At 37.4% G+C, this 14,354-nt stretch overlaps 1 protein-coding gene across 2 annotated transcripts in view; it reads right to left on the bottom strand.

The window, feature by feature from the left end:
* Positions 1–10,438: 10,438 nt before the first annotated feature.
* The window catches only part of ezh1 (enhancer of zeste 1 polycomb repressive complex 2 subunit), a 43,984-nt gene continuing 40,068 nt past the window's right edge, over positions 10,439–14,354 (bottom strand). For both annotated transcript variants that reach the window (XM_057816970.1, XM_057816971.1), the window contains exon 20: positions 10,439–11,286. In XM_057816970.1, coding sequence (XP_057672953.1) covers positions 11,226–11,286 — 61 coding nt within the window. In that variant the 3' untranslated portion in view covers positions 10,439–11,225. The remainder of the gene's footprint in view (positions 11,287–14,354) is intronic.

Here is a 14,354-nt window from a genome sequence, read left to right as displayed (position 1 = left end):
GAGGTGTCATTCAACTAGTTGTCAGTGGACATATCATCACAAATGTTATGAAAATATTTTATAAAGGTTGAATAGTCACCTAGTGTTGCTTTAAATGACATATTTTTGAAATGAAAAGTCCATAAATGTTTCTTAAATGGGATTTTTAAAGGTTTCACTTATGATGAATAAAATATTTTTCTTCCATCACGCTAAAATTCTCGTTTTTTGGGGTCTCCCTGTACTTTGAACGAGTTGCTCACGTCCTGCCAAATTGCTGCTTGCTGTAAATTTAAGGTTTTGATACAATAGGAAATTCCAATTGCAATCATTTCAATACCTTGAGAAAGCAGCACTGCATACTGTATGTGTTTGTTTGTTTATTTGCTTTGAAAACGCTAAGAAATGATGTTCCTATTATATGTCAGCCGAGTTTGAAAACCATCTGGTTAAGATTATGGGAAAATGAACGACCTTGCCGTTACACACCAATGAAAAGCTCTGTATATCCTTTGTATATTAAATTAGTATAATATTTAGGGCCACACAAGAATGATTTCATCATGCTTGAAACATCTTTATGATTCAATTAACATTTTTTGGAAAAAACAAAACAACAGAACAGCAATAGAGTTTATCCTTCCTTGTATTTTGTCATCAATGATGAAGAGCTCCCATGCATCTTATTGGTGAGACAGCAGTGCTAAACCCTTGTGAAGGCACTGACCGATTTCTGAGGATATTGTGGCTCTGTGTTCTGCCCTGGGTGGGAGGTAATTCTCTCTAGTAAGAGCCCTACCAATTCATTCTGTTGGCCATGATTTGGACACTTTCTTCTTCAGAGGACACATAAGTGGAATCTTATGAGTCAGATTGATCCTTTTCAGTTGGATTTCCAGGTGGACAACTGCCACCTGGACAATGTCTGGTTTGTCCAGTCTGGGTCCTCATCATCAGAAATTTCGGACATTTGAGTCCAACCCTGTCACTGCCTCTCCATCATCCAACATCTGTAGGACCATTTCAGCTGTAAATCTAGCACAAATCCGATTTTTTCGTGTTTTTCTGACTCGACTGAACGGGAAAAGTCGCATAAAAGTGGACCATTTTCAAATTCGATCCAGGTCACTTCGTACTGTATGTGGTTAAAATCCCATCCGGGCCACATTTTTCCAGAATGTGGCTGCGGTCCGAACTGTCAAGTCCCCCAAATTGGAATTCATGCAGCAATTAACATCAGCAAAGAGCGAGAGAAGACAGGGTGCTACGGTGGCGGTGCAGCTGTACATTAGCGTTAGCGCCTAGCTTGAACGCGGCTTTTGGGGAAGGAGCGGGCTTGACAACAGTCATTAAAAATTAAATGGGTTAAGAATAAGCCTGACAATGCTCGGTTTTCTCTCTGCTCCAATGCTCCTGCGCATGCGAGCCATTTTGCTCAGTTCATCTTGGACTGCAAATAAGAGTGCGTGTGTGATACTTGAACAGGCTCAAAGGACAAAGGCAGTCTGAACGGGTACGCCAAAAAAACAGATATGACAAAAAATTGGAATTGTGCAGTAGGACCTGCGGTATGAACCTAGCCTTAGTTAGCTAGCTAGTAATGAAGTAGGTTAATTTGTTGATAAATAATAATAAAGAGTCTTTTAATAATAAAGAGTCATGAAAGACACACACACAAAATACCATATGGACACAGGGCCGGCCCAGGCCATTTGGGGGCCCTAAGCAAAATAAGGGGCCAATATTTTTGGCCCACCATTTCGTCACAGTGTACTGTGAAACCCATACATGCAATCCAACCCATACGTCCATATTTTGTATATTAATCAGATTTTGTTGCACTGCATACTTCAAACTTCTCACCCCAAAGGATTGTCAGTACTTACAGTAGATAGCGCCAAACCTTTTTCTAAAAGAGGAAAGAAAGAAGTTAAGGAAGAACTTTTATTTTTTAAAGCTTCTAATCAAGTATCAAAACTCACAAAAGTCAAATAAAGCGAACTGTAGTAAACAAAATACAATGTAAATTAAACAATTGCCAGATTGGAGGCCCCCTAGTGGTCAGGGGCCCTAAGCAGCTGCATAGTCTGCGTATAGGCTGGGCCGGCCCTGTATGGACATAATACAGTACTTGCTGGTCTTGCTGTGTAAAATAATCTTCTTAAGGGATGTCACTTCTTACATACCTCGTCTGTGTGGTCCATGGTAAATTTATTCCTGACAGCCAAAATTGATAAGAATGAAAGATTCCCATTGGACTCCATAGAAAATGCATATGGGTCATTTTTGACCCACTTGTGGTAGCTTAGGGTAGTAATACAAAAATGACAATTTCTTCAAATGTATAAAAAGTTCATCAAAAATTTGAATAGCATTATATCAAGAACATGTTTTTTGAGGAATACCTGGAATATGAATTGATAACAAGTTTTCATTCCGAAGATATTTCAAGAAAACAACCCCACCGGGTCATTTTTGACCCACTTATGCATCTAAGGGTTAAAGTGCCTGTGACCGGATAAAAAAAAGTCTTAAATAGCATTATTACGTGATTTACAATCATATTTTGAGACGATTCGATAATATACAACAATTTGGCAAAGTGCATATGACGAGAAATTGATCTTTAATCTGCCTTTTAGCCCCGCCTGTCATTATAGCGCTCTCGCGTCCCCAGCTGGATGATGACGTCGGCAGAGTAACGATTTCAGCTGATTTAGGATTTAGCCCATTGAGGGGGAAGATTCAGAACGAGGAAAATGCAACAGAGAGCAGCAAAATGTCATCAGTGTTTTAATATCTCTACTTCAATATTTTTACAGGATATTCTTTTTATCGAAGTATTTTTGTCCAATTGCTAAAAATATGGTATGGTCATGAGAAATAAGTCTTGTGCTAAATGCAATATGAAATATAAAAAATGCATTTATTCAATACGACAGGGCAAAATTACTGCATAATGGTCAAAACTGCCGAATTCTTAAACCTCCCGAATGGTACAGTGGGGCAAATAAGTATTTAGTCAACCACTAATTGTGCAAGTTCTCCCACTTGAAAATATTACAGAGGCCTGTAATTGTCAACATGGGTAAACCTCAACCATGAGAGACAGAATGTGGGAAAAAAAACAGAAAATCACAATGTTTGATTTTTAAATTATTTATTTGTAAATCATAGTGGAAAATAAGTATTTGGTCAATACCAAAAGTTCATCTCAATACTTTGTTATGTACCCTTTGTTGGCAATAATGGAGGCCAAACGTTTTCTGTAACTCTTCACAAGCTTTTCACACACTGTTGCTGGTATTTTGGCCCATTCCTCCATGCAGATCTTCTCTAGAGCAGTGATGTAGTGGGGCTGTCGTTGGGCTATTTTCTACCGAATCGAATTACTGGATTTAATCAATGCAGCACTACTGTCAAAGGAAGTGAATGATTTGGGCTACAGGAGGGCTACAAGCAACAAAATAATCCAGAGTTATAATCACTTGATCGGAAATCGGGCCAGAGCACGTCATTTTTAGAAGATCACAATTGGGTGAAAAAGATCGGAGTTTTATTGTTATTTTTAAAAGTGCTACAAAGCAACAAAATAAGATGTACAAAAACATTGTAAAAAAAAAAAAAAAAAAACGTTTTGTACTTCGCAAAATTTTTAGAAGATTGGAATCAGGTAAAAAGATTGTATTCTTAACATATTTTTAAATGACTACAAAGCAACAAAATCATCAAGTTGGACAAGGATATTTTCAAAAGAATAAAAGAAAAAGTATTTTTTTGTAATAAATTAATAAATTGCCGAGGTATTGGATTGGTACTTGCTATTAGAAGATTCTAAAAATCAGGTGACTCAAACTGGTTAAAAGAAAAAAAAAAGTTATTTGATTAGGACAACTCGAAAAACCACATAAAAACAAATTTTAACCCTCCTGTTATGTTACCTTTACTGTTTTGGGGACATCATTTCTGTTTCTGGCAAATGAACCCCCCCCCCCCCCCCCCAAAAAAAAAATCAAAGGTTCACCAAAATTGGACAATAGAGGATTGCAAAAACGTTGCCGGGTCTGGCGTGTCTTGATTTCTGCATCGAGATTCGAATGGTAGGGTCAGAATTTCGCGTCACTGACATGACCGCATGAATCTATACTGCCTCGGAAATTTTGAATATAGCCTCTAATTTGAGCAAAACCAAACGTTTACCTTTTTAGTGGCACTTTTTCATTTAGTTTGGAACAACACAAGCAACACACAAGAAAAGATAACAAACCAGGAACATTTTTTTTTTTTTTTTTGGTAACATGGTGTTATCATTAATGACCATTTTCCACCATGCCCCCATCTTCCAATGGCTACTTCCAACAGGATATAACTCCAATCACCTCAGACTGGACAATGAATTCACTGTACTGAAATAGCCTCCACAGTCACCAGACCTCAATCCAATAGAGCACATTTGGGATGTGGTCGAATGGGAGATTTGCATGAAAAATGTGAATCAGAATCCTCCGATAAATCTGCATCAACTGCTTGATGCTAACTGAAGGTATGATTTGATTGTTTATTGTGAACTGTTAATAACCCTTTTGCTAACATTGAAACATGATGATTTACAATGATGTGTATGACCTCCGAAACAATGGAGAGGCAAGCTTTTGTGTTCAACCATTATTTGCATGGTCAAGAATGATACCTTCTTTTGTGTTACCTCAAAACCAACAGTGTTTTCCCACACTGGTACACGGTCCTGTCACGTTTGCTATTGTTAAAAAAAAAAAAAAAAAAATTAGTACTGTGGAAATGATTAAAAATTGTAAACCAGTGTTCACACAGTATTAAGTACAATTACATTGTTACAGCTGAAAACGCGATCTAATGTGTAAAATGATACGCTCCTTGTTTGTTTGAAGCCTTTTATTATCATTCTGTTAATCTCATAACATTTGATAGCCCCACCACCCATTTTCACAAAGATGACATTCTCAAAAGGCTTTACTTAACTCTCCGCCCATTTTTAAAACATATAATTTAGGTGTGCTTAAAATGTCACTGTGTAATTGTTAATGTATGTACTTTTAAATGTGGTTTATGTTTGTCAGACATAAATCATTGGAAATTCATTCTCTCTAGTGGTCACAGGCAAGAACTTTAAATACAGTATGTTTTTAGATGTGCACACATTCATTGCTGGTGAATGTATAGACAAAAAAACAAAACAAAAGAAGAAAACTACAGTACCTGTATTCCCAGGTGGTCTCCTATCCAATTTGAACCCCCGAGCGTCCTGTCTACTATTGCATGACCTTTATTTTTTTGTGTGCTTTGATTTGGACTGAACAATGGAGGACAAGTGCGGTTATGAGGAAAGGGCAGGGACTTTTGAGAAGACTTTTGTAAATTTAAATGAATTTAAAATATCCACACAAACAACATTCTGTAACCGTCAGCATTTTTACTTTTTTTTTTTTCTCGATAACTCAACCACTAATTGTGCAAGTTCTCCCACTTGAAAATATTAGCGAGGCCTGTAATTGTCAACATGTGTAAACCTCAACCATGAGAGACAGAATGTGGGAAAAAAAACAGAAAATCACATTGTTTGATTTTTAAAGAATTTATTTGCAAATCATGGTGGAAAATAAGTATTTGGTCAATACCAAAAGTTCATCTCAATACTTTCTTATGTACCCTTTGCTAGCAATAACGGAGGCCAAACGTTTTCTGTAACTCTTCACAAGCTTTTCACACACTGTTGCTGGTATTTTGGCCCATTCCTCCATGAAGATCTCCTCTAGAGCAGTGATGTTTTGGGGCTGTCGTTGGGCAACACGGACTTTCAACTCCCTCCACAGATTTTCAATGGGGTTGAGATCTGGAGACTGGCTAGGCCACTCCAGGACCTTAATATGCTTCTTACGAAGCCACTCCTTTGTTGCCCTGGCTGTGTGTTTGGGATCATTGTCATGCTGAAAGACCCAGCCACGTCTCATCTTCAATGCCCTTGCTGATGGAAGGAGATTTTCACTCAAAATCTCTCGATACATGGCCCCATTCATTCTTTCCTTTACACAGATCAGTCGTCCTGGTCCCTGTGCAGAAAAACAGCCCCAAAGCATGATGTTTCCACCCCCATGCTTCACAGTGGGTATGGTGTTCTTCGGATGCAATTCAGTATTCTTTCTCCTCCAAACACGAGAACCTGTGTTTCTACCAAAAAGTTCTATTTTGGTTTCATCTGACCATAACACATTCTCCCAGTCCTCATCTGGATCATCCAAATGCTCTCTAGCGAACAGCAGCGGCCTGGACGTGTACTGGCTTCGGCAGGGGGACAGGTCTGGCAGTGCAGGATTTGAGTCTCTGGCGGCTCATTGTGTTACTGATAGTAGCCGTTGTTACTGTGGTCCCAGGCTCCCAGCTCTCTGTAGGTCATTCACTAGGTCGCCCCGTGTGGTTCTGGGATTTTTGCTCAGTGTTCTTGTTATCATTTTGATGCCACGGGGTGAGATCTTGTATGTAGCCCAGATTGAGGGAGCTTATCAATGGTCTTGTATGTCTTCCATTTTCTAATAATTGCTCCCACAGTTGATTTCATTACACCAAGCATTTTACCTATTGCAGATTCAGTCTTCCCAGCCTGGTGCAGGTCTACAATTTTGTCTCTGGTGTCCTTCGACAGCTCCTTGGTCTTGGCCATAGTGGAGTTTGGAGTGGGACTGACTGAAGTTGTGGACAGGTGTCTCTTATACCGATAATGAGTAAAACAGGTGCCATTGATATAGGTAACGAGCGGAGACTCGTTAGACCTAGTGAGAAGTTCGACCTCTTTGACAGCCAGAAATCTTGCTTGTTTGTAGGGGACCTAATACTTAATTTCCACTCTAATTTGGAAATCTTGAAAAATCAAACAATGTGATTTTATGTTTTTTTTCCACATCCTGTCTCTCATGGTTGAGGTTTACCCACGTTGACAATGGCGTACCGCACGCAGGCTATTTTTAGACCGTGACATCGCATCGTAAAGCGGAAGTAAAGCTGAAGTGGGACATTATAGACCCGCCCTCGCATAGACCCAACGTAAAAAGGGCTACTTTTCGCCGGTAATCTTTCAAAAACGAACATGCCGATCACGCATTGCTTTTTTGGAACTTGTAGAAACGACTCTAGACATTACGACCATAAAGGATGCTTTCTTCATACGTTCCCGGAAACCAAAAACTCGGGAGGAAAAAATGTGAAAACCGAATCAACTTGCGCGGACTTTAACACCAGCTCGGCGAATCCATTCAAGTTTCATATGCAGTAAACATTATGTTGGGTTGGCATGGTCTTTCAGAGGACAAAGAGGTAAGCCATTTTTATATTTTTACTTAATTTTTTTAGCGTAACGTTGTGCCGTACTGCTTGTCTGACAATGAATGACCTGAAAAAAATTACAATGGTATCTGACTGCCACTGTTATCGTTTCTGTTATATATATATATAAAAAACAACTTTAGTAAGGGGGAAGTGTAAATAAATTATAGGATTAAGATGTGTTATCAATAAAAAAATTAAAAGTGTTCGTTGGCTGTCACTGAGTAGCATTTGCGATCGCTACACAAAGCTAACTAAATTACCCCCAAGAACGGTAAGAGACGTAGGACAACCAGAGGATATATAAGAAAGACAGGGCTGATGGTAAAGGATAGCTTGTTGAAACCGGAGAATGTCATTGTCAGTCGCGTCGATAAAAAAAAGCTAAAGCTATGCTTAGGTCGGCTCGTTTTTTTCGTCTTTTTCAGCCTTCGACACCTAAGCCATCTCTTTAACTGAACATTTTTATGTTCTTCCACATCTATGCCAGTCAATTTGGCACCAGGCACATCATTTTCGGAGAGAATTGGTAGGTTTAACGCTGTAAACATCTCCTTCGTACACGATTTCCATTCATTTCCTATTAGGGACAAACGGTGGCTTGTCCTTGCTTAGCAACTGTAGCTAATGCCATGAATATTAATGAGTGGAAGTGACGTGTTGCTTGCGGTACGCCATTATAGGCCTCTCTAATCTTTTCAAGTAGTAGAACTTGCACGATTGGTTGTTGACTAAGTATTTATTTGCCCCACTGTATATGGAATCACTCCATTCTGAGGAAAAAAATATGAAATCATGAGAAACAAACAAAGAAATAACAATCAAAACACATCTCTAGTATTTAGTAGCACCACCTCTGGCTTTTATGACAGCTTGCAGTCTCTGACGCGTGGACTTGATGAATATTGTTCATCAATTTGGTGTCAACTGTCTTTGATTGCAGTTGCCAGACAATCCGTGCAGGTCAGAGCCTTGCTGTGGACCATTTTTGTCAATTTCCACCACAGATTTTCAATAGGGTTGAGATCTGGGCTATTTGCAGGCCATGACATTGACTGGTGAGTCTTTCTCCAAGGAATGCTTTCACAGTTTTAGCTCAGTGGCATGATGCATTGGCATCTTAGAAATGACAAACGTATTTTCAATATAAGGGGTAAGAAAGCAGTCTAAAATTGCAATGTAAACTTGTGCATTTTTTGAAAATTTAACCACAGCCATCTCCATAGTGCCTTTGCCTGACATGCAGCCCCATATCATCAACGACAGGAAATTTTTATGTTTACTTCAGGCAGTCATCTTTGTAAATCTCACTGGAACAGCACCAAACCAAAGTTCCAGCATCATCATCCTGTCAAGAGTCAAGAATCTGCATTGGACAAGGTGTCAAGAATCTGCATTGGAAAAGGTGATTATTTCGTGTTTCTGAATGCTAAAGAGCTACACTTTTGAAATAATTCATTATTTTTTTCAAGCTTTTTATCTAAGTTTGTTCTACATGATAAAATGTCTGAGTGAGCGCTCGTCAGAGACTGCTGATTCCATACTTTTTGCTAGGGGTTTTAGGATGTTTCGCTCATGTGGTAAACATACCTGCTATGAGAGCTGTAGCAATCAAGGGTGCCCCGCCTCACTTTACAAACAGTAAAGATTGTTCTTAGCACTTTTATACAAAATTTCTTCAGATCAATAAGAAGTTAGCACAAAAATATTATGCACTAAAATGCATGTTTATATGATGGCATTGTTATTTTTGCTTATTAGCAAAATAAAAAAGTTAAAGAAGTAACACTTAATCATTAAATATATTGAATCGAATCGAAAATTGTGTCCCTCTGACTCCCTCGTATCGAAAATCGTACCGAACCAGGACTTGACTGTATCGTTGCATCCCTATGGAACACCATTGCAGAACCTATGACGGGAAAAGTTTTCATTGGCTTAAATGCTTAAGTTATTAAGTGCCCTTTAAAAAAAACAAAAAAAAACAAAAAACATTTATTTATTCTGTGTTTCTGTGCGGTATCAATATTGTTTTTTACTTAAGAGGCATGGTCTATTTGTTTTTAGTTGTCATTTCTTAAAAAGTATTTTTGAATTTAAGAGTACATATCGCGTTTAAATGGGTGTAATTGATCTATTAATATATACTGTATTCTCACTGTGTTATTGTAAATTGGTTAAAAAAATGTTTTGGGGGGGCGGAATAATATCGCATATCGCAATAATTTATGACAATAATTGTCGCACACTAAAATTTTTTATCGCGACAGGCCTAGTCCCTCGTATCGAAAACCGTACCGAACCATGACTTAACTGTATCGTTGCATACCTAGACAGCACCGTCGATATTTCACAAAACAAGCAGCAAAAGAAAAATGAACAGGAAAGAAGGGATGAGACGAGACGAGAGTATGGGGAAAAAAAAAACGGTGTTCTGCCAAAATGTGCTACACTGGCGAACGTCCTACGAGAGGCGAATTTGACACCCAAAGTACTACCGTTCACATTCAGCTTGTTTTGTTTAGATGCATGCAGACAGAACATACTAAAGATGCCTTAAGAAAATACTTAAACTTAGTAATAGCGAATAATGGTGGTTTAAATACACCACGTGACTAATGTGTTCAACAGATCAACAAACTGCTTTTAAGCTAACTCAAGAAAAAACGACAAAGCTGAAAAGAATGAGAGGGAAACACATGCAAAAAGTATTTAGAGGCAATGAAATGGTAATAAAAGACAATAAGAACACAAACTCGCCGCTTTTAACCGATGAGCGCATGTGTTGGACGTCTGGCCGCGTAGAAGGAATTGCAGTAACGCGGTAGTATTCGTCCAGTAACAATCAACGTCATCACCCCGAGCGTCCATTGCAGGTATAAAAACATGGCGCCCTCCGTAGGTTGAAACATGTACTAAAATACTGTATTAGATTGGTAAAATCAATGGCAATATTTTATGTGTTTCTAATAACATATTTTAGTAAAAGAGAACAATTGTGTTCTATTAGAGCCAACAAATCTTTATAAGTCCAAGGTTCCCTTTAAGAATAAAAAAAATCATAACCCGTGCATGAAAGGTTTAAAAAGACCAGCAGGGAAAGATATTAAAGGAGACATATTATACATTTTTATTTCACAATTTCTCATCATTCTTCATTCAAAATAGACAGTACACACTTATCATCATTTTGGGAAGTTGGTCATCCGATTAGTGTCGTAAATTTATCCAACACCTAACAATTCCGCACTAAAGTTGCTTAAAAATAGGAAACTCTTCAGATTTTTAACTCCTGGGTGGATTCACGAGTTCTTCTAGGTTCTTTAATTCCACACTTGACCCAACTTTTATCATACAAGCCATAACAAAGTTTGATATTTCATAATATGTCCCCTTTTAGTTAAAATCCAAACAAAAACCAATGAGATCTCTTCACTGCCATCTACAAGTTACATTCAGTCAGTCGGTTTCTTGCCTATTATCATATTTTGGACATAAATGCACAACTGTTAGCTTCCGGTGGCAACACTGTGAAGCAAAATACTGCAAACTAAATCTGTTCTTTTTTTTAAATTTACCCGAGAGACAGCACATGCACGTCACTGCCTGCTGCAACTAAACGCTAACTACAAGTGCGAACCGAGTGGAACGTAAAGGAAAAACCCTTTAGTAACACGGACTAGTGGAATAGTATAAGGTTGACAAGCGCTCGTGCATATTGGCTAGATGTGGGGAGGGAAGCGGGGCAAGTGCACCTGCAAACACGGAGCAGGGAGGGGCTTTTATTTTCCCGGGACGGAGCCAACGTGCGTTGGGGGCACGGGGACGGAGGGCGGAGGCTTTGCTAGAAATGAAGGACGGGATATTCCTTAGTCATGTATGGCCCCGGTCACCTAGGACATGTCCACTTCCCTCTCGATGCCAACGTATTTGAGGGCGTCGGCTTGGCTGTATCTGTGGGAGGAAGCCAAAAGCTGCAATTAGGACAAAAGAATTCGAAGAAATGACTTGGCCTTTTTTTGTTCTTAGGCTTTAAAAAGTGTGTCTGGAAGTTGAACGCCATGATGATTGTGTGTACATTAAATTGACACAAGAGATTGTCGTTGTATATTAAACTTACTTAAGGCAGGGGTGTCCCAGCAAATGAAAAAAAATTAATTGAACATAGGCCGCTTGAGTTCAGCCTGCATTCTTTTGCACTTCTCAACACGTAACGATTAATCAATGAACTCGAGCAATTTGATTAGAAAAAAGCTTCGAATCAAATTTTGCTGCTTCAAAGATTCGTTTAGAGTGGCGTTGTAACTGTTTTGAAAGTGTTTGCATTTAATTTATTGATTTGGGTGGATACACTCCCCTCTAGTGGCAACAGTGAATATGACATCTAATGGCTGAATCCAACTGCTCCACTGTTAAGGCAAGAATAAAGTAAGTTTTTGTTTGAGCTACTGTATGTGTGTTTATGCATTCATAATTTAGCTTAGAAGTATATTTACAATTTTTTTGTGGGAATATGTGTTTGAACGATTTAAGAACTTTGTAAAAGAAAAAAAAAAAAAAAAAAAAAGCATTTTATAGCATTTATGCCAGAGGACTTTTGCTATGCAAGTTAGCCAATTGTTCTTGAGTTGTACATAGATCCTCATTTCTTTCTTTGTTTCTTTCTTTGTTTCTTTCTTTCTTAATACTGTTTGAGCCTAAGCTCGGGTATTTTAATTTTTAATGACAGTGCAATTCTGCATAGTTTGAAGAAACATATATATATATATATATATATATATATATATATATATATATATATATATATATATATATATATATATTAGGGCTGTCAAACGATTAAAATTTTTAATCAAGTTATTTACAGCTTAAAAATTAATTAATCGTAATTAATCGCAATTAATCGCAATTCAAACCATCTCTAAAATATGCCATATTTTTCTATAAATTATTGTTGGAATGGAAAGATAAGACACAAGACGGATATATACATTCAACATACGATACATAAGGACTGTATTTGTTTATTATAACAATAAATCAACAAGATGGCATTAACATTATTAACATTCTGTTAAAGCGATCCATGGATAGAGGGACTTGTAGTTCTTAAAAGAACAATGTTAATACAAGTTATAGAAATTTTATATTAAAACCCCTCTTAATGTTTTCATTTTAATAAAATTTGTAAAATTTTCAATCAAAAAATAAACTAGTAGCCCGCGATTGTTGATGTCAATAATTACTTACACCATTCTCATCGGTGCTGAAGCCTATAAAATCAGTGGCACCCAAGCGCCAGCAGAGGGCGGCAAAACTCCATAAAACACAACAAGTGAGCGTTTCACTGTACTGTCATTTAAATCTGTCTGAGCGGGGCATCTGCGTTAATTGCGTCAAATATTTTAACGTGATTAATTAAAAAAATTAACGCGATAATTTTGACAGCCCAAATATATATATATATATATATATATATATATATAATATACTGTACATAGTAGTATATATATGGCGGAAAACACAGTCAAGGCTGAAAAAGCAGTTTCTGCTCTTGCACCTCTCTTAAAAATAAACTGCTGTATTTTAATCCAAAAGAAATGTTGTGTTTGATAGAACAATACGTCTGTATACTGCCATAGAAGATTCATGGCACATTAAGCCCCCGAACTATTTTGATTTGACCATTTCACCCTGGAAACCCCCCGTTTACAGACGTTGCTTTTGTTTCAACCCAGCCATAAAAAGAAAGTAAGTTATTATATTTATTATTCAAAATGTCTGTCATTTTTATCTTGGAATCATTAATCGATGTCTAATATTTCGTCTAAAAAAGGCTAAAAAAGACTAAAAAAGTATTTACTCGCATATTTGAAACTTTTAAACAAATATTACGTCACAATGAAAAAAAATAGTGTCTAAATAGGTCACGGATATCTACCTCATCACTATCGCTTAATTTTTTTTTTTTTTTTACTGTTGTATTTCCCCCGATATTTTAGATGATAAATAATAGATCTAAAAAAAGAAAAAACGTTTAAAAGGGTAAATATTTGAAAAAGAAAATCTCTCACTCCTTGATGTCTGCAATTTCTGCATTCCTACCCTTGTTATATTAACGTGTTTTACCCATAAAATCCCCAAAAAGTATGGCTATCGCCATTGAGAGCTGTATCTTGACACTAGGTGAGACATGCTACAGAGTTTTTGGATCGAAACAAGGTAATTACGCAATAAAATCGTTAAAATCAGGGTGTCTTTAATTGTGCTCTTTCATGCTCTCACCTCCAGTTAGGGTTTAGCTGTTTAAAAAAAAAAATTTTTTTTAAATGCCCTCCTGTTCAAAAATTTTCTTCCCCCTGAAAATTGAGATTTTAAGCATTCCAATGATGTATCACACATGCATATCGGACATTTTTTAAATTTGGCCAAATTGGTTGTCTCAGAGCGGAACTTTAAGTCACCTGAGTATGGCGGAAAACAGAGACAAGGCTGAAAATCACACTCCTCTTTAAAAGAAACTGCTGTATTTTAACCAAATGAACTGTTGTGTTTGATAGAACAATATGTCTATATGCTGCCATAGCAGTTTCATGGCGCATTAAGCCTCCAAACTATTTTTAATTTGTCCGTTTTAACCTGCAGACACCCGTTTACTGACACCGCGCAACCGCTTTTGTTTCAACCCAGCCATAAAAAGAAGCTGTTGCTGTTAATTTTCATGTTGGGGAATGAAATTAATCTTTTTGTTTTCATGTCTACATTCTCATTTTATTGTCGCATCCTTGCATCACATACTATTTTCATAGCGTATAATGGCGCAATTTTTGAAAAAAAAAATTATCTACGCAGTTCAGGCTGTCTGTTGATCTGTAATACTTCCTCATACCAAGTGCCAGTCAACCTTTCACTGAGCAAACTGATTCCTCCTCCCATTAGATAGCGGACTAGTATTTAAAAAAAAATGGAATAAAGCCTGTAAATTGAGGGCAAACCACTCTAAAACGGCACTTTGCCTAGAT

Source organism: Corythoichthys intestinalis, chromosome 16 (assembly GCF_030265065.1).
Source record: "Corythoichthys intestinalis isolate RoL2023-P3 chromosome 16, ASM3026506v1, whole genome shotgun sequence".
NCBI lineage: Eukaryota > Metazoa > Chordata > Actinopteri > Syngnathiformes > Syngnathidae > Corythoichthys > Corythoichthys intestinalis.
Note: the sequence above shows the minus strand (reverse complement) of the source record. Positions and strands in the feature narration are given on the sequence as shown.